The 27,686-nt window shown below is 40.8% G+C and overlaps 1 protein-coding gene across 1 annotated transcript in view; it reads left to right on the top strand.

Annotated features, from left to right (window-relative positions):
* LOC124619876 (cytoplasmic dynein 2 intermediate chain 2-like) overlaps nt 1-6,448 on the top strand; it is a 92,576-nt gene extending 86,128 nt beyond the window's left edge. Inside the window, exons 9-10 of the mRNA XM_047146499.1 lie at nt 3,672-3,862; nt 6,284-6,448. Coding sequence (XP_047002455.1) covers nt 3,672-3,862; nt 6,284-6,368 — 276 coding nt within the window. The 3' untranslated portion in view covers nt 6,369-6,448. The remainder of the gene's footprint in view (nt 1-3,671; nt 3,863-6,283) is intronic.
* Nucleotides 6,449-27,686: the final 21,238 nt, after the last annotated feature.

The following is a 27,686-nucleotide window of genomic DNA, read 5'->3' as shown; positions in this document are numbered from 1 at the left end:
GCATACTGTCAATTGCTGCTCAGCATCAGTGCTTAGCAACAACAACCAGGCTTATTCAAGGCATTACCAGTGGGCAGCAATAGCTACATGCAACATAGTTACTGTGATTATTGAATTCGGTAAATTTATGCTCAACTCTTAGAAATGATAGTAAATAACTAGTTTCTGGAAGCAATAATAAATTATATCTTCACTTGATGTAAAGCTGCATTGCATTGTAATATTCAAAGGTGGACCATAAACTACAAACTAAATCAAAGACATGTAAAACAAAACAGTATTTTCCTTCCTCATTGACATACGTCATTGAGAATCTGCATCCTCACTTTAAGAAAAGTCTAGAAACTGACTTCCAATAATGCAGAATTCGTCCATGTGATGTTGAACCTTTACTTGAAAAGCTAGCCAGCAGACAAGTTAAGCCATTACCTATTACCTCTCTTAGAAGCTCTGGAGTGTACAAGAGAGGCATGAAGCATAAATCCAAGGCTTATAAGGAAGAAAAACGTTAGTGTATCTGCAGGAAGAAGTGTCTCCCATTAGGATTTGGTTGAAATGCAACTAAATGTCGTTGGACAAACTGCAAATGAAAATCAACAATGCCCTGCTGTGGGTCAGCCACAGCCTGGTACCAACAAAATGTCCAAAGAAGGCAAACTGTCTAAGAACAGAAAGAGTTGTAAAGCATGTGGAAAAATCGGGTCTACTGCCGGATGTTTGTGTCGCTCTGGCACAATATTTCGGCCACGTAACTCGTTGCCTTCTTCAGGTGCTACCTGAGACTGCCGTGTTGGAGGATCTTGTCCAGTATTTATGCCCAGAGGGTGCTGGGTGCTCTCTTTGCCGTCCGCGCCCGCCTGGCGCTACTTGTAATGTGTTGTCTCCGGCAGTAGACCCGATTTTTCCATATGTCAAGATCTCGCCGGGAAAGCCTGAAGAGTTACAGTTGTAAAGCACTTCACTGTGCTGAACTTATTCTTGATGACAGTTCAGATGATATGCACCCACATATATACTCTGCAAGCTACCATATAGTGCATCGCTGAGGGTATCTTGAATTGTGCCAGTCATTCCCTTTCCTATTCTACTTGCAACAGGAGTGGGGAAAAAATGACTATCTATACACTTCCATGTGAGCCCTGATTTCTCTTGTCTTATCTTCATACTCCTTCATAACTTTTCCAAAATCTACCCCTTTTTCTAGATCTCTCCAGTTCTTTTACTTAACCTCTCTTCCCTCCGCTTCAACCCTTCCGTGTGAAGAAGGTGCCACTGACTCCAAAAGCTTGCCTAATTATAGCCTTCTTTTATGTGTCTCTCTGTCACTGCTTGGTGAAGAGATTTTTTATCTATCCAGTGGTATTACTTTATCGAAAATGGATTGATTTCGTTGTCACATCCTCAGAAAATCACTCAAAGACGACACTTTCCTGTACTCTGCAGCGTCATCAGCAAACGATCGCAGATCGCTGCTTACTCCATTTGTCAGATGGTTTAGGTTTATAGAGAACAAGAGCATTCTATAACACTTTCCTGAGGCACTCTTGACAGTCCCTTTGTCTCCAACGTCCAGGGCAACATACTGAGCTCTGTTACATAAGAAGTCTTCAAGCCACTCACATACCTGAGAACACATTCCATATACTCAGACCTAATGATGATTGGGAATTGTACAGAAACAAGAAAACAGAAGAGAGAAACACATCTGAACAGAATGAATGAGCCCTACCAAAATCTGCAGCTTCAAATGAGCAAATTTGTTTGTTGACAATGCATATAAATGTAGAATGAGATTTTCACTCTGCAGCAGAGTGTGCGCTGATATGAAACTTCCTGGCAGATTAAAACTGTGTGCCCGACCGAGACTCGAACTCGGGACCTTTGCCTTTCGCGGGCAAGTGCTCTACCATTTGAGCTACCAAAGCACGACTCACGCCTGGTACTCACAGCTTTACTTCTGCCAGTACCTCGTCTCCTACCTTCCAAGATGTCATTGAAAGTTATGATGAGGATGGAGCATTCACGAGTGTCATGATAAAATCTTCAAATAATTAGAAGTGGACTGTAAATAATGATGTCTTTTGGGAAGAAATGCACGTCTTTCTGCCTTCTCTCTCTCTCTCTCCCTCCCTCCCTCCCTCCCTCCCTCCCTCCCTCCCTCCCTCCCTCCCTCCCATTTCCCTCTCTCTCTCCCCCTACCCCTCTTCCTGTTTTCTATCCCTCTCCCTTACTCCCCCCCCCCCCCCCCCCCGTCCCTGTCTCACCTGTCATCACCACCTTCCTTTCCTCTCCTCCCCCTCTCCCTCTCTTAATCCCTTATGTGCACTATCCTCTGTAGTCCTTACATCTTGTTGACTCAGCGGCTGCACATATGGTGAAAGAACTGCCTCACATTACCCTAGTACCACTTCATTGCCCTGTGCATCCTTCACTATTCACTCCCTACCTCTATCTACCTAGGCAACTACTTTCAGTAATCAATATTCAATTATCAGTCTCATTGCTACCACAAGCACGTCCATTCAGGGTGCCTGTGTGATTGTGTGTGAATTTATGTTCTCCTACTAGAAAAAAAGTAAGAACTTGAAACTAGTGTTCACTATTTTCTATAAGTTAGTCGTTGCCTTTCTCTTCTTTTACATATATTGATCACTTTTTTATTCATTTTAATTAACTGTGAAATTATGTACATTTTTATTTTTGGACTGATGATAGTGGTGCCATGCATGCTATTCCAAACAACAAAATAATATCAATTATCATTTTTATCCTATGTTACATTTATCTTGTAATATTTTTTATCTCCTAATCCATTATCTCTTTGTGCTGCCCTACATCAGGCAGTATAATCCATACTTTACACTTTAATACCTTTTTCATGTCGAGTTCCACAGCCACAAATTTATAAAGACAGTTCCACATTCCACTTTGGCTGTTATACACTCTGTCATTTACTTTATCAAGTGAACATTTCATACTCGTTAATGTCATATGTCATTTTAAATCATTGATAAGAATGGAATGGTGCTCCCACTCAATGAGTATGGAACGTTGTTCACACATGTGCCTTCTGTGATAGTGGTTACATATTAAAATGACAGTAACACATTTGTAAATACCCACACAGTGTGCCCGTATGAAATTACAGTGATAGGTGAAGCATAAGAATCTGGCAAATTGCCAAAATCAGCTGATCATATAATATAAATGGCAGTGATTGTATAACAGCCAAGGGCAAAATAGAATTGTCTGTACAATTTGTTTTAATTTCCAGTATCTTAAAACCCTCATCTTTCCTTTGTTCCATTTATTATAATTACTACTAGTGATAACATGAAGAAGGTGTTGGGAGAAGAGGAGGAAAAAATCATAACTCTGGGAGAAAGTCTTTCCATATGTGCTGCATAATTTTTGCTTTCCTGAATTTCAATCTTTTGAGGTGGAGGAGGGATGGGGTTAAAGATATTCCAGAAGATAGGTATTTGGTTACCATTCATCTTTCAGCTGTCTTATAGACATGGAACAATACACAAATCTCAAAGTGTATTTTTGTGACTACTCTGTCATAGAAGTATTTCACTGTTTCATGGAACAGACTAAATAAATCTGTTTAATCTAGAATTGTCATTTATGACACTTCTTCTACATTATGTATGTGAATCTTCTTTCAGAATGCTCCAATGCAGTGTGTACATACTAGAGGCATTGGAGTGTCGTTGACTTGGTGGCCTACTGAAGACAATTTGATTGCAGTTTGGGGAACCTCACTTGAAATCATCAACGTGCTCAACTGCGATAAAATAGCTGCTCCAAAGCTAAATGGGTTGTATCCCATCTCTTGTGTCAGCTCTCATCCCCAAAGGTAAAGTATTCAGTATGTTATGTAGAACTGATTATTTCTCTTTCAAGAGAGGAAATCAGAAAGTTAAAAACTGAGAGAGGCATAAAGTTAATAATGTTATTGATAGAAAATATGTATTTATTATGTAGAACTGGCTATATGTATCCCACCCAATTTTCCTTTCAGTTTCATGCCACATGTTTGATATCGCGTAAGTAAAAAAATGTGTTTAATGTGTTTGTATTTGAAGTGAGTAGTGACTTCCATTTCCTTATTGTCAGTGTCAGAAAATCATTTCCTCGGATGCTTCTTCTTCTTCTTCCACTTCAAGGAATTAGTGTTGTCCCATTCCAAAACCAAAGGAATTACACAAAACTGTAGTCAGTAGTCACCTTTTTGTTGGCCATCCTATATCCCATTTTCCAGTTTGGTTGAAATGTAATGCTTGCCATAGCAAGTGCTAAAGGTGGCATCCTGTTGATGTGGTCATACCATTCCTCTTCTTCTTTTTTTAAAAAATCTCTTCTGTCATTGCGGTTTTTATATCTAGTTGTTATCTTATATCTTCAGTCCTCAGTCGGTCCAAGAAGATGTTGCTCCTGTCATGCGCAGTGTTTGAAGGAAGGATGACATCAGAGAAACAAAAAATATTCCACTAAGGAAATCTGAATAAAAATTACAAGAATTTATTAGTGCTGTGTCTTAAAAATACAAACATGGGGCTTGGTAACATTCTTACAGGAAAATTAAACAGTGGAAAATCCAGGATGGAATAATAACAGTATTGTGAAAAGGATTGATTGCTACTCATCATATAGTGGAAAGGCACAACAAAAAGAAACAACTTGTTTAGCAGTCATTTTGTTGTGGCTGTCTGACTCAACAGTTCCACTATTTGGTGAGTGCAGTCTATCCTTTGTCTTTACAGAAAAAGTAAATATAAATGGAGAACTGATGACACTGTTGCTTCAAATGAAGGGTAGGGAGCTGATAAAATGAGAAACATACTGCTGCAGCTATATTTAGCAGTATTGTTGGCTTGTTAATGAGAAATGAGACATCTTTTATAAAAATTTATTCTGAAACTGTGTATTTATAACCTACAGGCATGGGATGGAGGGAATCCTGGAACAATTAATAAGATGTGTTCAGGGCTAAGAACATTGATACAAAGCACTGGATGCAGAGGTCGAGAACCCCCCTCTAGAGTGAAAAAGTTAGAAAATGAGCGATATTAGTAGTAGGAGACAAGACTTGGAAGTTCAGTACCATCAAAGGTACTTTTGGAATGAAAAGCGATTTTGTGCACTGTCAGATTAGTAATACATGTAAAAATTTGTAACATGAAGCACGTAAGGTTTATTTCATGTATTACATGCCAGGGATAAGATTTTGCATGAATGCTACCAGTGACTGAAGTTTCTTTCATCTAATAAAGACAACTAGAATTTAATTATGTGCATCCAAATGAATGATCAGAGTTACAATGTACACCAAAGAATCACACAAAAAAAAATTTATGGGGAACGTATGAAATGAACAGACTTGGAGTACAAAGACAAGGCTTACAGTTGAAGCTGGACATGTCACATGTATTTTATTGTAATGCAAGTTGCAAGCCATCTGCAGTACAGTATTTAAAACTAGAACTGGCTAAACAGTAATCAATAACAATTCATAGCGTTCAACAACTTTAAATGCATGGAAAGGATACATTCCTACTCTCCACATAGAGAAGGCGTTGAGCTGCAGACTGACACAATGCAAAATACTGATAAAATATTAAGCTTTTGAACAAAATCCTTCTTCTAAAATAGAAAACACACCCACGCATTCCAGTGCCTGGAGACAGAGGCCATGTGTGAGTAAGTTAAGTTTGCATGTTTTCCATTTCGAAAGAAGGACTTGCCTAAAAGCCTAATATTTCAACAGTCGTTTTCATTGTGCCTGTCTAAGACTCAGTGCCTCCTCTGTGTGGTGAGTAACAGTCTATCCTTTCCGTATTGTAGTTATTCAATCCAGGAATTTCCATTGTTTCACTTTAAATGTATGACACATTATAGAAAATTTTTCAAGAGAGAATTCTCTCACAAGCAATAAAACATATTAGATTATGGGTCCTGTCTTACATTAAAATTATCCACTTCTGTCTTTGTGAATCTCATCATACATGCAACTATACCAGGTTGACAACCTGGGAGGGCATTGTCTCTTGAAACACAGTGATGTAGTATGTGAAGTACATTTTACGTAACTGAATACTATCACCAGTTACTACTAATAAAATATGGCAGTTATTATCATACACCCAACAAACAGATAATGTTAAACACATGAATCATTTTTCTTTATATTTCTAGCAGTTTGATGTTATGAATATTAAGTATACAATCATTTAGTGTTATAAAATGAGTGTAAAACATATATGTTTGAATTTTCCAGTACTTACATGGTTGCCATTGGAAATGTTAGAGGATCCGCAACAGTATGGAGAGTTCCTTTGAAAATGGAACTTGGGAATCAGTAGAGGAACGAGAAATGGGAAATCTAATTTAATATTATAAGAACAGTGTATTTTAAATAAACAGTATTATTTGCTGAATATTATCCAGATATTATAAACACAAATCTCCTTGGAATGAGAGAGAGAATGTGTGTGTGTGTGTGTGTGTGTGTGTGTGTGTGTGTGTGTGTGTGTGTGTGAGAGAGAGAGAGAGAGAGAGAGAGAGAGAGAGAGAGAGAGAGAGAGAGTAATGTTTGCATGGAAAATGAGAATGAAGATGATAGAGAACTTAAAAAGGCGTAAGGTGAAGTTCCACATGAGGTAAGTCAGCCAAGACTGTACATAAAAGAGCAGCAGTTAATGTTATTGATTCTTCAGTAAACTCTTCAAATGAGGAAATATGACAAAGAACATATAAATAAAAATTAGTTTTATATAGAAACTACTTCTGAATCCAGTGGTCAAGTGTTGTGTAGCATCTGTTGAAGATGCAAATTGTTATCCATGTTAATAGACTCAAACAGCTTCATGTACCGTAAATCACTAAATAAACATGTACCTTGCAGAGCAGTATCCCTATTGCATCCTTTTTGGCTACATCCTCATTTTTTGATTGTCTGTTTCAGTTGCATATGATGGGACTTTCTTGAGTTGTCGGGTGTACAGCCAGATGTTATCTTCCTTGTCTGATGTTGTGTTTATGTGACCTGTCACCCTCATTAGGTGCTACATTAGTGTGATCATTGGATGGAGTTTGTCCATAATTTATACCCTCTGTCTTCCCACTCTGCCTGTGGTCTGCTCCCACAGGCACTGTTTGTGGTCCGTTTCCATTTTGGTTGTCCTGGGATGTTCTGGTGCTACTCTGTTCAACCGTACAGTGTGCCTGATGTTCCTGTGCTGATGAGTTCTGCATTCATCGTGTTTTTAATAGATCCAGTGCAGAATCCCAAGCTTTACTCAGCTGAGAGCACATGTCTGATTGATTAAGTGCTCCATCAGTTAAACCTCGATCGACTCTCTCACAACATTGTCCTAATGTCTGGGTACCTGGCTAGGATTATCATCTCTTTGTAGTTCATGAAACATGAGGAGATTCTGGGTGGAAAAACTGTGAAATTTTTGGTGTGGGTTTCTTCATCAAATTGAAATTAATCGGTAATTTTCTTGTATTAACATTTTCTTCAGAATAATTTTCAACAATCTTAGATGAAGATTAACTTTTATTATAGATTCAGGTAAAGAGATCTGTTGTGAGTGGATACTAATTTGTCACTAACATAAAACTAAAGACTTTTTACAAGAGGTTTAACATAAATGATACTCGGCAAAGCTACGATCCCCCTTGTAAATATCTTCTGCAGATGGGGATGAAATGTTGGGTTTTTAAAGTGTAATCCCTTTGACCATGGCATAATAGCCCAGAATATTTTATTAATTGTGACAATTCTGGCTGTGAAAGTTTACATTTTACATAAATGATATTGGCATTCTTGTCTTGATGTTTCATTGGTGACCCTTCTAGGTTACTATTCTGAGGCCCTCCTAGGTAGTCTGAGCAGTTGGTAGCGCCATGTGGCACTTCCTTTGATGAAAATGATTTCTAATAATTGGCGGCTCTCTGTTGAAAATGTTCTGTTTGCAACTGCAAAATTGACATGCGACTTGAAGTTAGAACACAAAAATTCAGCAATCGTTTTAAAAATATGGTAAATTCAAAACAAATGTCTACAGAATCAGATCCTGAACCAAAACAGAATTATAAAAATGTTTTTGTACGTGTTGGAACAAACTTAATGATTGAATATAATAGAGGGAAACATTCCACGTGGGAAAAATATATCTAAAAACACAGATGATGTGACTTACCGAACGAAAGTGCTGGCAGTTCGATAGACACACAAACAAACACAAACATACACACAAAATTCAAGCTTTCGCAAGAAACTGTTGCCTCATCAGGAAAGAGGGAAGGAGAGGGAAAGACGAAAGGATGTGGGTTTTAAGGGAGAAGGTAAGCAGTCATTCCAATCCCGGGAGCGGAAAGACTTACCTTAGGGGGAAAAAAGGACAGGTATACACTCGCACACACACACACACATATCCATCCGCACATACACGGACACAAGCAGACATTTGTAAAGGCAAAGAGTTTGGGCAGAGATGTCAGTCGGGCGGAAGTAAAGAGGCAAAGATATTGTTGATAGACAGGTGAGGTATGAGCGGCGGCAAATTGAAATTAGCGGAGATTGAGGCCTGGCGGATAACGAGAAGAGAGGATATACTGAAGGGCAAGTTCCCATCTCCAGAGTTCTGACAGGTTGGTGTTAGTGGGAAGTATCCAGATAACCCGGACGGTGTAACACTGTGCCAAGATGTGCTGGCCGTGCACCAAGGCATGTTTAGCCACAGGGTGATCCTGATTACCAACAATTGTGGGATGCGGAAGCTGTTTTCAGGTTGTTGGTGTAATGGTTCAGGGATTCCGGACTGGAGCAGATTCGTTTGCTATGAAGACCTAGGCTGTAGGGAAGGGACCATTTGATGTGGAATGGGTGGCAGCTGTCATAATGGAGGTACTGTTGCTTGTTGGTGGTCGATCACCTGCCACCCTACCAAAAACCTCTTTCCTCATTACCTTAGCCAGCTTCATCCTGACCCACAACTTCTTCACTTTCGAAGGCCAGACATACCAACAATTAAAGGGAACAGCCATGGGCACCAGGATGGCCCCCTCGTACGCCAACCTATTCATGGGTCGCTTAGAGGAAGCCTTCTTGGTTACCCAGGCCTGCCAACCCAAAGTTTGGTATAGATTTATTGATGACATCTTCATGATCTGGACTCACAGTGAAGAAGAACTCCAGAATTTCCTCTCCAACCTCAAGTCCTTTGGTTCTATCAGATTCACCTGCTCCTACTCAAAATCCCATGCCACTTTCCTTGACGTTGACCTCCACCTGTCCAATGGCCAGCTTCACTCGTCCGTCCACATCAAAGCCACCAACAAGCAACAGTACCTCCATTATGACAGCTGCCACCCATTCCACATCAAACGGTCCCTTCCCTACAGGCTAGGTCTTCGTGGCAAACGAATCTGCTCCAGTCCGGAATCCCTGAACCATTACACCAACAACCTGAAAACAGCTTTCGCATCCCGCAACTACCCTCGAGACCTGGTACAGAAACAAATAACCAGAGCCACTTCCTCATCTCCTCAAACCCAGAACCTTGCACAGAAGAGCCATAAAAGTGCCCCACTTGTGACAGGATACTTTCCGGGACTGGATCAGACTCTGAATGTGGCTCTCCAGCAGGGATACGACTTCCTCAAATCCTGCCCTGAAATGAGATCCATCCTTCATGAAATCCTCCCCACTCCACCAAGAGTGTCTTTCCGCCATCCACCTAACCTGCGTAACCTCTTAGTTCATCCCTATGAAATCCCCAAACCACCTTCCCTACCCTCTGGCTCCTACCCTTGTAACCGCCCCCGATGTAAAACCTGTCCCATGCACCCTCCCACCACAACCTACTCCAGTCCTGTAACCCGGAAAGTGTACACGATCAAAGGCAGAGCCACGTGTGAAAGCACCCACGTGATTTACCAACTGACCTGCCTACACTGTGAAGCTTTCTATGTGGGAATGACCAGCAACAAACTGTCCATTCGCATGAATGGACACAGGCAGACAGTGTTTGTTGGTAATGAGGATCACCATGTGGCTAAACATGCCTTGGTGCACGGCCAGCACATCTTGGCACAGTGTTACACCGTCCGGGTTATCTGGATACTTCCCACTAACACCAACCTGTCAGAACTCTGGAGATGGGAACTTGCCCTTCAGTATATCCTCTCTTCTCGTTATCCGCCAGGCCTCAATCTCCGCTAATTTCAATTTGCCGTCGCTCATACCTCACCTGTCTTTCAACAACATCTTTGCCTCTTTACTTCCGCCCGACTGACATCTCTGCCCAAACTCTTTGCCTTTACAAATGTCTGCTTGTGTCTGTGTATGTGCGGATGGATATGTGTGTGTGTGTGTGTGCGAGTGTATACCTGTCCTTTTTTCCCCCTAAGGTAAGTCTTTCCGCTCCCTGGATTGGAATGACTCCTTACCCTCTCCCTTAAAACCCACTTCCTTTCGTCTTTCCCTCTCCTTTCCTCTTTCCTGATGAGGCAACAGTTTGTTGCGAAAGCTTGAATTTTGTGTGTATGTTTGTGTTTGTTTGTGTGTCTATCGACGTGCCAGCGCTTTCGTTTGGTAAGTCACATCATATTGTTCTTTAATTAAGCGTTCAAGGAAATTGGTGCCACCACAGTACACATTGTGCCTTCAGCACAATGCAAGCTCAATAACATTAAATTCAGTAATTACAATTTGTGTAGTTTACATTAACCTAAAACAAGTTCAAGTGTTTATCATGCGTGTTTATGTATTGTGAAACGATTTCAGGCTGTGGTAGTGTTTTTAATGAATAATGTCCTCCTGCTAGGCAATATCAAACATACAGAATTAAGTGCTCCCTGTTCAGTCACTTCAAAGAGATTATCAGTGTTACTAATAATCAAATATAAACGTAAAAATAAGTTGGTCACGCGCCATTATCATTATTTACTCCAAAAATTCCGTGTAGTAGTTGGATCACGATAGGGTGTCTATTCAAACCTACTACACGCGAGACCCGCTTTCCGGAAGTCCGATGCCGCATGGTCTAGTAATAATACAGTAAATTCGGGTAGTGGCATTGCAACATGTAGAAGCAACAGGCCAAGAAATAAATTTAAGTAATACCTCACTGTACATCCTAAACATTTACAGACCACCAAATGGGTGCATAAACTCTTTCATTAAAAACATTGTTGAACTCTTCCATATCATTCTAAGCGAAAGTTTTGCACTTTTACTACTAAGTGACATAAACATATGAAGGTTGGAACTTTAATAGTGGCAACTACTTATTTACAGCTTGTACGAAATAGATATGTGTTTCAAAGTTTTACTGACCTTTGAAGTAGTCACCAGGCTTGTGTATAACCTGTTGCCAACAATGTGGAAGTCGTAGGATATTCTTAGCAGTGCCAGTTGTGTTGTCAGTTTGAGTGGTGCCGTCTATTGCCCAACAAATTTGTAGCAGTTCTGAAGTGAATGCCGTGAAGTGTTTCCTTCAGTTTAGAAATCGAGTTGAACTCACAAGGGCTTAAGTAGGGGAGTGCAGTAGGTGGTATAGCACTTAGCAGCCCCATCAGTCAAACAAATCAGTAACAGCTTGCACAGTACGTGCTTGTGCATTGTCCTGCAAAATGATGGTCAGATCCTGCAGAAAGTGTCATCACTTCTGTCTCTACGACTAGCTTAGAGACAAAAGTGATGACATTTTCTGCATGACCTGACCATCATTTTGCAGGACAATTTTCAAGCACGTATTGTGCAAGCTGTTACTGATTTGTTTGAGTGATGGGGCTGCTAAGTGCTGTATCACCTACTGCACTCCCCTGACTTAAGTCCTCGTAAGTTCAACTACATTTCTAAACTGGAGGAAACACTTCACAGCATTCACTTCAGAACTGCTGCAGATTTGTTGGGCAATAGACCGCGCCGCTCAAACTGTCAACCCAACTGGCACTGCACATTCTTGAAACTTCTGACTAAAAATGACAAAATTATCAAAATAGTGACAGACACAATTGAAGTTCAAATCAGTAAAAATATTATTTAAAACACACGATAGCGCTGCTCCCCCATGGACAACCCAAATGGTGCTTGATTGTACCCATATAAATTCCAGTCTGTTACAAGAGATGTATAGTATTGTATTGCGTGTTAACCGGGGACCTAAAAACAACGGAGAGGTCCTCGCCGCAGCCACAGTGGTCCACAACCCCACGACGACTACCACAGTCCACTTCACCCCTCCGCCGCCCCACACCGAACCCAGGATTATTGTGCGGTTCGGCCCCCGGTGGATCCCCCAGGGAACGTCTCACACCAGGCGAGTGTAACCCCTATGTTAGCGTAGTAGAGTAATGATGGTGTACGCGTATGCGGAGAACTTGTTTGCGCAGCGATCGCCGACATAGTGTAACTGAGGCTGGATAAGGGGAACCAGCCTGCATTCGCCGAGGCAGATGGAAACCGCCTAAAAACCATCCACAGACTGGCCGGTTCACCGTACCTCGACACAGATCCGCCGGGCGGATTCGTGCCGGTGACCAGGCACTCCTTCCCACCCGGAAAGCCGTGCGTTAGACCGCACGGCCAGCCGGTCGGGCTACAAAAGATGCAACTGACAGATTCTTCAGCAAAGGGCAACTGGAAATATGCTTGATTGAGATCAACGGTCGTAAACAGGAGTGCGGGTCTGTCAAATGAATAGACTGCAAAACTATTTTCTTATTAAGCTCTCGGTATTCCACCACTGGTCAACTCCCCATGTGGCTTTGGAACTAAGAAAATAGACAATGCATAGGATGACTGGGAAGGTCTAATTATGCCATCTCTCAACATTTGTTCCACTGCTGCCTTCAGTTGTTTCATGTGCTGTGGAGAGAGGCAGTATGAGGACTGTCTCACGGGGGTACTATAAATCAGTTGTGTTCCGTATTCACTGTACTTTACCAGACCTAATTTATCAGTAAGAGCATTATGAAAATCTTGGCACAGGTTTTCTAATTGCTCCTAATGCTGCCTATTTAAATGACAAATCATAGCCCATTTCAATACAGTCATCACTGCTCTCAACAGCGAGGTGCCATCTGCACCCTATGCTTACAAAATTCAAAGACCGAACTTGGCTCAGAATGAAATGAAAACTTCTTATAAGGCCAATTCATCTCCAGTCGCACGTGACCAACGAAGTCTGCCCCCAAAATCATGTGAGCCGACAAGCTGTCAGTCACCTTCTCCTGAAAGGGCAATGTAATCCTTTGAATGTGAAACCTCTCATTCAACTCTCCTAGTAACAACATTCCACTGCAACTAGCTAACTTACTCGTTTGCCTCTTCCCAGTTAATGAACCAAATTTACAAGTGTTGTTTTGCAAATCTAAGAGAAACTGGAAGGTACTTTCAATATCCTGACTGCTTTTAATGAACAAAACTCCACCCTCATCCAGTGAGGGGGTTTGGCAGTTTATCAAATAAATCGGACATGTGTTCACCTACCACACCATCACCATACCTTTCATTTCCACAACCTTGTGGAATTTTATCCAAAAACATCTGAATTCTATCTTGCAAACAATTCATTTGCACTAATATAACAAAGAAAATGAAAATAATTGATTATTGGTAATATAATATAAATGGATAGATAAAACATCTACATTAAACTTCGAAAAGACTCACTATATGCAATTCAGAACCTGTAAGAGGTTTCCACCCAGCATATGCATAAAATATGAAGAAGAGCAGATAGAAGAGGTTGACAGTCTTAAATTCCTGGGATTACAACTTGATAATAAATTCAGTTGGGAAGAGCACACCACAGAACTGCAGAAACGCCTTAACAAATCTGTATTTGCAATTCGAGTGTTAGCAGACATAGGTGACATAAAAATGAAAAAGCTTGCATACTTTGCCTAGTTTCATTCCATAATGTCATATGGTATAATATTTTGGGGTAACTCTTCAAGTCAAACAAAAGTTTTCAGAGTCCAAAAGCGTGTAATATGTATTATTTGTGGAGTAAATTCACAGACGTCCTGTAGAAACCTCTTCAAAGAGCTGGGTATACTAACTACTGCCTTTCAGTATATTTGCTATCTCTTTTTCCAACAAACAGCTCAGTTCATACATACAATACCAGGAACAAAAATGATCTGCACAAGGACTTAAAAGCACTTACTTTAGTTCAAAAGGGGGTCCACTACTCAGGAACACTCATCTTCAATAATTTGCCAGTAAACATAAAAAATTTAGTTACAAATAAAGATCAGATTAAAAGGCCAACTCCGTCTACTCCATTGACGAATTTTATAATAGAAACAAATGATGTATTGTATATATTCATCCTATTAGTATTGTTATTTCAGCTTAAAAAAAAAAAAAAAAAAAAAAGACATGTTCCACATCCACGAGGATCTCCTCAGCACGGATCTATGGAACGAAAACTAATCTAATCTAACCAAATGGCAGCAGGGGGACACACACACAACTTTTACAAGCTTTCAGAGCCAGTGGCTCCTTCTTCTGGCAGAAGAGTTGAAGGGGAAGGAAGAGGGATGAAGGAAAAGGATTGGAGAGGTTTAGGGAAAGGGGTACAGTTCAGAAAAATCACTCGGAATCTCAGGTCAGGGGAGAAATGGTATTGTCAAATGGAGAAATGGAGTTATCAAATGTGTGTATATACCCTCGATGCTACGTAAATCTTTGATCCTATTCATATAATGTGACACATGAGACTGAACTCGTGCCAATTTGAGAATATGAGGGTTCACTTACTTCAAATACTCCTATCACTGAAGCTAGGTCACTTATAGCAGATTGAATGGCAAAGATGGCCTCACTCACCTCTGCCAACAGCACATGTGGTGGTACCACAGGTTGGTCGACTACCTCACGAAGACACTGCACTGTGTCAGTTGCATTTCCACCACTATCTTGTTTGTAATTTCCAGTTTGTACTGCAGTTTGGCTTTGCGCAAATCCATCACTCCAGTCATCCTCTTGCAGTCATTCCAAAACAGATCGGAAAATAAATAGTATTTGCCACAGCAAAGACCCCAATCATAACACTAAAATACTGCCTAAACACATATGTCTACCACTGACAGCTCACCATAATTACAACCACACACTGCTACCAAGGTATGCTGCTGGAGGGAGCGGTAGGACTGGGTTGAGCCATGTGCTCCTTGCTAAAATAATTTTTATTTAAACATGTTCTGAATATTTATTTTCTCATAAAAATGTAACAATTTAGAAATTTAAAAGACATTTACTTTTTCCAGACCAGAACTGTTCCAGTACGGTCAGACAAATCAGCTTTGTGGTTACTCAGCAAGAAGAATTTACTCAGCACCGAAACGCTCGTGTAACACTATGAAATTCCACAACACTGAAGTGTCAGTAGACCTTCTTAGTGAGAAATTGACATAAAATACATACAAAACCATTTGCAAGGAGCAAATTGTACTTCAAATCTTTAAGAGAACTTTTATATCATGACAATTAAATAAAGAGTGGTTGATTGCATAGAACATAACAAAAAATTCACTCGGTACACACAGCAGCGTACACTGTTTCATAACATCTGCAGACCTCCAACACAAGAGAACAGCCCTGTCTAATAACACACTCGTAAAGGCAATTCTGTTGTTTGCAGGTTCTGCTTTGCTAACAGCCAGCCAGATGCCCTGAGGCAAACTGTGCCCAGTCTCGTTGTACTGCAAGCATGTAGCTGACACCCTCTTCCTTGTTGCCGTCCACCACGGGATGCAGTTAAATCCAGCGGCCGCTTCCACTACTAAACTCTCTTCCCAGTAGGTATTCGACCACCATCCAAAATCAGACCCCTCGTACTGCTAGCTGTTCAACGAAGGTTTGCTTGATGCTGCCCATGTCACGATGCACGTGGTGCACCGCCGCCGATGAGCTGCTGAACTGTGTATGGTGCTTAGTGGCTGTGTGATTTCTTGTGACAGAACAGTAATGGTATTCAAAGATGTACTGAGTTAAATTTGCATAACAACATCACTAAAACACTCTGTCTAAGTTTCAAACTAGAACGTCTTCATAACGAGTGAAGACATTGACATTTGCATACATGAGTGCGTAGCAGAAAACTCCAAATACACTAAATTCCTTGGAATAATAATCTATGAAAATGTCAACTGGTGTAAACACATTGAATATATAAGTGGGAAAAACAGCCTCAGACATATATGTACTGAAAAACTCAGCTACCTAGAAGACATACGGTAGATAGTATGAAAATGATATACTGTGCACTGCACCAGTAGACATTAAGTTATGACATAGTTTTGTGGGGAGAACTTCCGAAACAAAGATTAATAGAATATTCAAACTACAAAAAAGAGCAATAAGAATAGAGATGGAGATAATTATGAAGGCCAGCACTTAGAGCTCTTACGATTCTAACACTATCCCACATATACATACACAAACTCTATGTTGAACAAAATTCAGATGTGCTTGTGATATCAAAATGATAATACTCAACACCCCAATGACACAAGGAAACAGAACCTCATCCGTGAGCCCATACAAAACAGTACCTTCATATGGAGGACAGATGTCCTAGAAATCTGCCTTCAAACTTGAAGGAGCTAAACAATATAAATATTTTCAAAAAATCTCTCAAAACTTATTTGATTGAGAACCGTTAGAACAAGAATTAATGATTTTATGTGCACTACAGTTAAACTGTAAGACAAATTCCACTGTAATTACTGTATCAAAAAGAAATGTCACTTACATGTACAAGTACAAACAGCATAAATGATGTAAACAATAATTGTAATTTTCCATGAAATAGGTGTACAACATTATTGTAAAAAATTATTGTTTTAACTAACACAGAATACCACATGCATTGAAAGGATGTACTCGAGTTTCTGTGGTACTTAAATATTGTAACCATTATAACAACATTAATTACAGACATACTTGTTTATTTGTTTATTTATAAACTTAAAGGATACAGAAAACATTAAGCTCTAACTTTTATTGGAAAAATCTTGAATTTAATTTAGCAAAAATTGTGTACCCTCACAAATGATCATGTTTCAAGCGGTGTTTAACAATACCTGACTTTATTGCTTGTCGTGGACAAATGTGACATTGATATTCTTGATGACTGATGTCAAACAGGTTCTTGTAGTTTGTCCAATTTTAAGGCATGTCACAGTAGCAGGGTATACTATCAATTCCTGACTTTTGTAAACCAAGGTCATCTTTCATATTGCCAGTACTCCTATCAATGTGGCTGATGGGCAGGACACAAACTTCATATTGTATTTTCTTTGCATAGTCTGATCCTACATAGGGCTGATAAGCCACAGCCTTGGGTTTATACTTTAGGATTAAAGGAGACCACTCACTGAAAAGCAGAAGTGTTGAGTTATCGACAGGCACACAAAAAGAGAAGGAAAACTTGCTAGCTTTCAAAGTTATCCTTTGACGAGGTAGAGTAAATCACACACATACACACCTTTCTGCCCCTACATGGTGCCAGGTATAGTGACGCTACCAATGCTATTTGCGGCAGGTGGACTGGCTGTGGTGGGTGTAGTGTCAGACAGGGTGGATGGATGGAGGGAGGGGAAGGGGGGGTGGGAGGCAGTGAGAGGATTGGGGGTGGGTTGCTAGCAGCTTGGAGGCAGACAGTTGGTTAGGAATACAGGAGGGAGGGATGGCTTGATTGTAGTGGCCACTGGGAAGCGGCACATACTGAGGGAATGTGAGGAAATGAATTGGGAGGGGTGAAAGGACAGAGGAAGAGGAAACTGTTGGGTGAGATTGTGACCAGGACGATTACAGGAGTGGAAGATGTATTGTAAGGGAGTTTCCCATCTGCGCAGTTCAGAGAAGCTTGAGGTGGTGGGAAGGATCCAGATGCCTCAGGTTGTGAAGCAGCCACTGAAATTGAGCGGATTGTGCTCAGCTATGTGTTGTGCCATTGGATGGTAAACTTTCTTCTTAACTACAGTTGATGGTGGCCATTTGTCCTGGTGGACAGCTGGTTGTAGTCATACTAACCTGATGGAGTAGGATAAATCTGTGACATGACTAGAGTAGGTGGTACTGGGTGGGTGAATTGGACAGGACTTGCACCTTGGTGTGCCAAAGGGATCATATTCCTGTGGCAAGGCGTTTTGAGTGGGAGTGGCATAGGGGTAGACTAGGATGTTGTGTAGGTTGGGTGGCATCAGAACACCACTTAAGGAGGGGTGGGAAGGCTCTTTAGTAGGATGTCGCTCATCTCAAGGCAGGATGAGAGATAATCAAAGCCCTGGGGAAGGATATGCTTCAGATGCTCCAGTTTAGGGCGATACTGGGTGATGATGGGCACTCCTTTGTAGGTTATTCTTGGGGGTGGTGGGAGGACTGAGGGTGTGTGAGGATACGTCACAGTAAATGTGTTTATGGACTAGGTATGGGGGGGGGGGGGGTATTGCCTGTCTGTAGAGGCCTTTGTGAGGCCTTCAGCATACTGGGCAAGGGAATTCTTGTCACTGCAGATACATTGTCCACGGATGGCAAGGCTGTTTGGGAGGGATATTTTGGTGTGGGAGGCAAGGACGTAACCAGGATTTTGCCCAAAGGGGGGTGGATCTGAGGGTTTTTTTTTTTTTTTTTTTTTTCTGGCAATACAGTAACTTCACCCTATTGCCAAACAAATTAACATTAAAATATAATGTATTAGCTCTTTGCTCAGTCTTCTAATATAAAGTTTCCTCATAAAGTTAAACATGTTCAAATGTCTTTTGACAATAGCTATCTTTCTCCCACAATAATCCTGTACTTTAAATTTATAACTTATCTGAAAGCACATAAAAGCATTCCAGGTTCCTCAGTTCAATCTCAAATTTATTAAAGTGTCTTTAATTTAATAAAAACTCTTCATTTTCCTTATTTTATCAAGATTTTTTAAAAATTATTATTTCAGTGGTCAACCTGAAACTATAGCAACCAGAGTTATATATTAAACAAAACAGAATACACAGATATATCTAAAAAAAAGATGTTGTAACTTACCAAACGGAAGTGTTGGTATGTTGATAGAGACACTAACAAACACAAACACACACACGAAATTCAAGCTTTCGCAACCCACGGTTGCTTCATCAGGAAAGAGGGAAAGGTGAAAGAATGTGGGTTTTAAGGGAGAGGGTAAGGAGTCATTCCAATCCCGGGAGCGGAAAGACTTACCTTAGGGGAAAAAAAGGGACAGGTATACACTCGCGCGCGCACACACACACACACACACACACACACACACACACACACACATATTCATCCGCACATATACAGACACATGCTGTGTTTGTGTTTGTTAGTGTGTCTATCAACATACCAACGCTTTCATTTGGTAAGTTACATCATCTTTGTTTTTAGATATATTTTTCCCACGTGGAATGTTTCCCTCTATTATATTCATATCATTAATTTGAACCCAAGAATACACAGATACAATGACCTACAGTTTTGGGAGCTTAACATTGATTCACACATTGATTTCAACAAGACTTCTAATGTATGCAGACTCGTAAGTGAGTTTGTATTTATCCATGGTACTATGGTTATATAGCCTTGATGCTAATAAAGCCCTCTACGACGTACAACATATGTTGTCGGTTGTATAACTTTTATTTACAAATATGCTAGAGCTGTGATGGTGGACTTGATGTTCCAGGGACATTACTAATATCCAAAAATAATACAAAAATTTCTCTGCAGAACATCGTTCTTTTAGTAAAACTCGAAGAAATGATGTATCATCACATCCTTGGAAGAGATGTTACCTCTCCTTTGATGCGGCCTTTTTGTGTAAGTATCTTTAAGGGAATTGGTATCTTTCAAAAAAGAAATGAATTCAGATGGAATTGGCTGTTGCTTATAGTGCAGGACCAACCCCAGCATTTGCCTAAACTGAAAATGGGAAACTACAGAAACCTATTTTCAAGATTGCTGGCAGATGGATTCGAGCCACCTCGTATCCAAGTACAGGGATTGCTAGCGCAGTGCTTCAAGGTGCAGAGCTACTTGAGTTGGTGGGGAATTTGGAAAAAACTGGTTGTTGTATCTTGTTTCAAAAGAAAATGCATCACGACAAAAGATGGAATTCTGATACTGAACAGATTTAGTTTGATTGTGCATGTTTAGTCATTTGATAGTCCATGAATGCATGCATATTTTAAGATTTAATTGCGCATGAAATTTCTGACTTCAGTTGTTATAGTATTACAAGCATGTAAATAGATTTTGGCCTAACAAGGGATGGGGGGGGGGGGGGGGCGGCGGCAGTCAGCTCAGACCAATTGAAGCAGCCCAATTAAAAAATTTTTTGGAACTGAACTGTAAAATGTGCTGTAATCACATACCCCTTCTGTACTCCAGAAACCCCTCCCCATCATTCTGTATCTGAATTGGTTTTAATAGCGGAGTACTGCCCGGGTGATGAGACTGGGCGATATTTTGCCATTTGGACTATTAATGACAGAATGTTGAGCAATTCTCTTAAAGGAATGAGGAGCATCATTTAAAAACGTGTTAAATGCAGCCGAGAACAAAATAAAGTTTGATGCATTTTCATCCCGATTGCGGTATGCTCTTTAACACTACTGAGTCACTCGGCTTATTTTGGTTTCTTCCTCATAGTAACTTAGTGTTGAAAAACATGAATTGGAACAAATCATATTATGAACATAGCAGCTCATGGTTCAAAATGTATTATCTTCATGGCAAGTTTACCGGCCTGATTTTTAGCCCAGTCTTTTGCTTACTATTTTCACCTTGCAGCTCACAGTATGGTGTTGATTATATGAATGGGGACTTTTGATCTCCACAGACAGATATTTGCCCACAGCAATTGAAAGGGAATGAGAATTAGAGCTGCAAAACTAAAAGACAGTATACAAGTGAGTCTTGTAAATAATGCAGCTGATATATTTTACGGATGATCGTTTTCAATAAAATTTTTAATGTCAGTGCATTGCTGTGTTATTCATGTGGGAAAGATTGCACAAATGCATGTTTTTATACTTTGATTGAGTTTTACTATCTGTAGTTAGGACCTGATGAGATGTATTTCACTTTAGGTTCTTCAACCGAGATACACATTTAAGTAATTTTGAGCTGCCTTTTAACAACAAAGAAGGCAGATTCAAGTGTGGAAGCATTTTAGTATTCCACCTGGCAAAAGCAAGAACTAAAGTTCACAGCATATGAAACAAAGTGGAACAACATCACAGAGTCAATTATATGATGAAAAGCTGGGAAGTGTTAAGCAGGAAGGTGCAGTCAAAGTTCCATTGATAAACTGGGTTACCTGATGTTAAGAAACTGAATGTCAAAAAACTGTTGAAAACAAGATTTGGAGACAACTTGAAAGAAGTTGATGGTTTACAGGCACTAATTATCAATGAGGCATCAGGTGAAACTGATGGGCTGACACATGAGGACGATGAGGGGCTGTTTGCGTAGGAAGAAGGACTAAGTGCAAGACTGTAACACATTTATCTACCATCAACAACATGTTAATAACTTTACTTTCTTACATGATGGGCTGTGCCTGACAATAAAATAAAGAAACAATTGAAATTAATATTTCAGATCATATTACATGAAAACATGATTGGATCAAAATGTATTTTGCTAAGTGGATTGGCTCAAAACAGTTTAAGTATAATCTAAAAATTAAAATGGTGCCTTCATCCAGTGGGAAATCATTTTGATCATGACTGATTTTGAAACATAATCTAAAAACTTAGATCCTGCAGTAAAGAATTTTGACATATTTCATTCAGTTAGGATGAGAAACTTTTTTTAATTCCTGTAAAATTATGCTTTGCACACATTTTACGATATGAAAAGATGCTCCTAAAATGCAACAATCGCCATTTGGACAAGATCTTTGTTGATCAGCATGAATTTTGTGTGACACAAACAAATCCAAATGTATTTTTATGCATCAAACTTAATTTAATGTCAGTAATGGTGTTTACTGCTCTCCTGTCCTGTGAAATAGTGAAATATTCCAAACCCAAAGATCTACCAGTCTCCAAATAATAACACCAGTGATAACATTAAACTGCTGTAGATACGTAATTAGGCTATTATAGTAGTGTGCACAAAAACAATAAATGGCAGCACTTACATTAAATTCAACTGCAGGTAAGACCTGAACTGATTAATAAAATAACAGCTGAGGCCATGAAGGCCAACAATGTACAGTAGTTGGTCTTAGCTAAAGTATATGATAGTGCTATCAATATATTGACAGTTTAAATCTATCGATCGTGATGTTTACTATCAGTAGTGTGTATTCCTTTTTCGTTGTATGATTGAAAATCAAAATATATTTCAATTTCACCACACAGCACCTGGGTCGCAATTTCATTCAGTTGATAGACCCAGTGACCCCTCTTTGGCTACATCCTTGTGGGTGGGATGGCAGCCATCAAACTGCAGGTATTGTTGGCAGTTAATGGGTTTAAGGAGAACGGTGCACTCTACATCTACATCAATACTCCGCAAGCCACCTGACGGTGTGTGGCGGAGGGTACTTTGAGTACCTCTATCGGTTCTCCCTTCTATTCCAGTCTCGTATTGTTCGTGGAAAGAAAGATTGTCGGTATGCGTGTGTGTGGGCTCTAATGTCTCTGATTTTATCCTCATGGTCTCTTAGCGAGATATACGTAGGAGGGAGCAATGTACTGCTTGACTCCTCGGTGAAGGTATGTTCTCGAAACTTTAACAAAAGCCCATACTGAGCTACTGAGCGTCTCTCTTTCAGAGTCTTCCACTGGAGTTTATCTATCATCTCCGTAACACTTTCACAGTTACTAAATGACCCTGTAATGAAGCATGCTGCTCTCCGTTGGATCATCTCTATCTCTTCTGACAATCCCATCTGGTACGGATCTCACACTGATGAGCAGTATTAAAGCAGTGGGCGAAAAAGTGTACTGTAACCTACTTCCTTTGTTTTCGGATTGCATTTCCTTAGGATTCTTCCAATGAATCTCAGTCTGGCATCTGATTTACCGGTTAATTTTATATGGTCATTCCATTTTAAATCACTCCTAATGCCTACTCCCAGGTAATTTATGGAATTAACTGCTTCCAGTTTCTGACCTGCTATATTTTAGCTAAATGATAAAGGATCTTTCTTTCTATGTATTTATAGCACATTACACTTGTCTACATTGAGATTCAATTGCCATTCCCTGCACCATGCGTCAATTCGTTGCAGATCCGCCTACATTTCAGTACAATTTTCCATTGTTACAACCTCTCGATATACTACAGCATCATCTGCAAAAAGCCTCAGTGAACTTCCGATGTTATCCACAAGGTCATTTATGTATATTGTGAATATCAACAGTCTACGACACTCCCCTGCAGCACACCTGAAATCACTCTTACTTCGGAAGACTTCTCTCCATTGAGAATGACATGCTGCGTTCTGTTATCTAGGAACTCTTCAATCCAGTCACACAATTGGTCTGATAGTCCATATGCTCGTACTTTGTTCATTAAACGACTGTGGGGAACTGTATCGAACGCCTTGCACAAGTCAAGAAACACGTTACCTACCTGGGAACCTGTGTCTATGGCCCTCTGAGTCTCGTGGATGAATAGCGTGAGCTGGGTTTCACACGATTGTCTTTTTCGAAACCCATGCTGATTCCTACAGAGTAGATTTCCAGTCTCCAGAAAAGTCATTATACTCGAACATAATACATGTTCCAAAATTCTACAACTGATCGACGTTAGAGATATAGATCTGTAGCTCTGCACACCTGTTCTACATCCCTTCTTGAAAACAGGGATGATCTGTGCCCTTTTCCAATCCTTTGGAACGCTACTCTCTTCTAGAGACCTATGGTACACCGCTGCAAGAAGGGAGGCAAGTTCCTTCGCGTACTCTGTGTAAAATCGAACTGGTATCTCATCAGGTCCACCGGTCTTTTCTGTTTTGAGCAATTTTAATTGCTTTTCTATCCCTCTGTCATCTATTTCGATATCTACCATTTTGTCATCTGTGCGACAATCTAGAGAAGGAACTACAGTGCAGTCTTCCTCTGGGAAATAGCTTTGGAAAAAGACATTTAGTATTTCGGCCTTTAGTCTGTCATCCACTGTTTCAGTACCATTTTGGTCACAGAGTGTCTGGATATTTTGTTTTGATCCACCTACTGCTTTGACATAAGACCAAAATTTCTTAGGATTTTCTGCCAAGCCAGTACATAGAACTTTACTTTCAAATTCATTGAACACCTCTTGCATAGCCCTCCTCACACTACATTTCGCTTCATGTAATTTTTGTTTGTCTGCAAGGCTTTGGCTATGTTTATGTTTGCTGTGAAGTTCCCTTTGCTTCCGCAGCAGTTTTCTAACTCAGTTGTTGTACCACGGTGGCTCTTTTCCATCTCTTATGATCTTGCTTGGCACATGCACATCTAATGCATATTGTACCATGGTTTTGAACTTTGTCCACTGATCCTCAACACTATCTGTACTTGAGACAAAACTTTTGTGTTGAGCCGTCAAGTACTCTGAATTCTGCTTTTTGTCACTTTTGCTAAACAGAAAAATCTTCCTACCTTTTTTAATATTTCTATTTACGGCTGAAATCATCGATGCAGTAACCGCTTTATGGTCACTGATTCTCTTTTCTGCGTTAACTGTTTCAAATAGTTCGGGTCAGTCACCAGAAGGTCTAATACGTTATCGCCACAAGTCGGTTCTCTGTTTAACTGCTCAAGGTAGTTTTCAGATAATGCACTTAAAAAAATTGCACTCGATTCTTTGTCCCTGCCACCCGTTATAAACGTTTGAGTCTCCCAGTCTATATCTGGCAAATTAAAATCTCCACCCAGAACTATAACATGGTCAGGAAATCTACTTGAAATATTTTCCAAATTTTCCTTCAGGTGCTCAGCCACAACAACTGCTGAGCCAGGGGGCCTATAGAGCCATCCAATTACCATGTTTGAGCCTGCTTTAACCGTGACTTTCACCCAAATTATTTCACATTTTGAATCTCCGTCAATTTCCTTCGATACTATTGCACTTTTTATTGCTATAAACACGCTTCCCCCTTCACTGTCCAGCCTGTCTCTGTGGTATACATTCCAATCAGAGTTTAGAATTTCATTACTGTTTACATCTGGTTTCAGACAACTTTCCGTCCCTGGTACTATGTGGGCATTGTGACCGTTTATTAATGAGAGCAGTTCTGGGACCTTTCTATAGACGCTCCTGCAGTTTACTATTACCACATTAATATTGTTATTCCCTGTTGCGTTTTGCCTACTACTACCTTGTTATGTCTCAGGAGGCATCTTGTCGGGCCTAGGGAGGGAATTCTCCAACCTAAAAAACCCACATATGCACTCCACACATACTCCGCTACCCTTGTAGCCAGTTCCTGCGTGTAGTGCACGCCTGACCTATTCAGGGGGACCCTACGTTTCTCCACCCGATAGTGGAGGTCGAGAAATTTGCACCCCAGATCTCCGCAGAATCGTCTGAGCCTCTGGTGCAAGCCTTCCACTCGGCTCCAGAGGACCGCGATTGGTTCTGGGAATGATACTACAAATAGTTAGCTCAGATTCCACCCCATGAGCGAGGCTTTCCGCCTTCACCAACTCTGCCAACCACCTGTATGAACTGAGGATGACCTCTGAACCCAGACGGCAGGAGTCATTGGTGCCGACTTGAGCAACAACTTGCAGTCAGGTGCACCCAGTGCTCTCTGTCATTGCTGGCAGGGCCTCCTCCACATCTTGGATGAGACCCCCCGGCAAGCAGACAGAGTGAACACTGGCCTTCTTCCCCGACCTTACTGCTATTTCCCTATGGGGCTCCATCACTCACCTAACATTGGAGCTCCCAATCACTAATAAACCCCTCCCCCCATGTGCCTGCTCGGACCTTGCTGAAGGAGCAGCCACATATCCACTCACAGGCAGGGCGGGCGATGCCACATGGCCAGCCTCCACATTGACCCTCCGCATCGTGTGCCGCGAATGCTGCTGAACCCGTCACTCCCCTTGGGGAAAGGGTGGCCCAATCGGGCCTGGTTCCCACGAAAATGTCTTGACAGCAGGGACCGTGGGTGAAGCATGTAACACCTGGGGTGCACCATGCAATGCATCACACTCCCCACTGCCGCTACACTCCGAGGCAGCAGCCTGAAGACAGCTGACCGCAGCCAACAGCACGTTCAGATGTTCGCGAACAGTGGCCGGCTCCTCCTGCATCTGTAGACAGCAGTCACACATCGTATCCATCGTAAGAAATCAACAATTTACTGTAGAGAGTTAATCAACTTTTAACTAGACTGCTAATTCACTAAAGGTGGCTGATAGCTAACTAAACTGTGGTTACTAGACACTTCTTGTTGGAAACAATGAAAAGAAGCTCTACTTGTCTCTTGTCTGTCTTCAAAACAAACACGAGATCTATGGAACACTATTACTAGTACTCGAAAATTAAAGCTTCCTAAAAGCAAAAACACACGGAAAGAGAAGTGACAAATAAGAAAAACACAGTTAATACTCAAATTTACATAGCTCGCTGTACAGCAGATGTGGAGCAGACACTGACACTCATTGAGTGGAGAGGGACCAGGTGAAGTGGATGAGAGAGAAGATGTTGAGTTTGGGAAGGAATATGGACAGGGTGTCTTGGCCTTGAATCCAGTTCATGAAGATTTCAACAATGACCATGAACTAGACTATGGGTTGGAAGTTTTGGGAGGCTAGGAAGGTTTCCACGTGATGGCGCATAAAAAGGTTGGCATAGGAGGGTGCTTTGTGGGTGCCCATGGCTGTGCTGTAAATTTGTCTGTAAATTGCCCAGTATGCAAAAAGCCTTCACAGATGGGCAATACCCCCAAATGTAGTCCACAAACAGATAAACAGATTTCCTGTACCATATCCTCTCACACTCTCAATTCTCTCATCGCTCCCAAGATTCAGCCACGAATGAGTGACCCCCTCGTCATCCAATATCACCATTAACTGGAACAACTAACCATATCCTTTGTGAGGGCTTATATCTCTCATCCCTCTCTGAAATGGGGGACATCCTATCCAAGAGCCTTCCCACCCCTCGTAAAGTGGTGTTCCGTTTCCCACAACATCCTATTCCACTCCCACTCAGAACCCATTCCCACAGGGATATTGTGGCTTTTATTAGTATTGGTTTACATGTGGTTTTTTTTTTTTTTTTTTTTTTTGTTGTTGTTGTTGGTTTGACATTTGCAAATGAAATACATCGCTCAAAGAGAAAGTTAAACATAAAGTAATAATTTAAAATACTATGTATGTATATGAGAAGAGTTAAAAAATGTACCACAGACTGGATATGGTTCCCAGGGAGTTTTTACACCTATAACTGTATGTGCCAGCTTTGAGGCAGACAAAGGTTTGGACTGGTTGGACAGTACACCTTAGTATCCAGATGAGTGCACACAGAAGACTGGCACAGCACTCCAGTCCGCCAAGTTTGATTGTACGTGCAAGAAGTCACAGCAGGCATATTGTGACAAAGTGCACTATGAAGTCAGCAGGATACTGAGAAAATACTACATCAAGTGTGTCCTGTCCACTAACCAACATCAGAACATTGCTGAGAATATTAA

Source organism: Schistocerca americana, chromosome 6, assembly GCF_021461395.2.
Source record: "Schistocerca americana isolate TAMUIC-IGC-003095 chromosome 6, iqSchAmer2.1, whole genome shotgun sequence".
NCBI lineage: Eukaryota > Metazoa > Arthropoda > Insecta > Orthoptera > Acrididae > Schistocerca > Schistocerca americana.
Note: the sequence above shows the minus strand (reverse complement) of the source record. Positions and strands in the feature narration are given on the sequence as shown.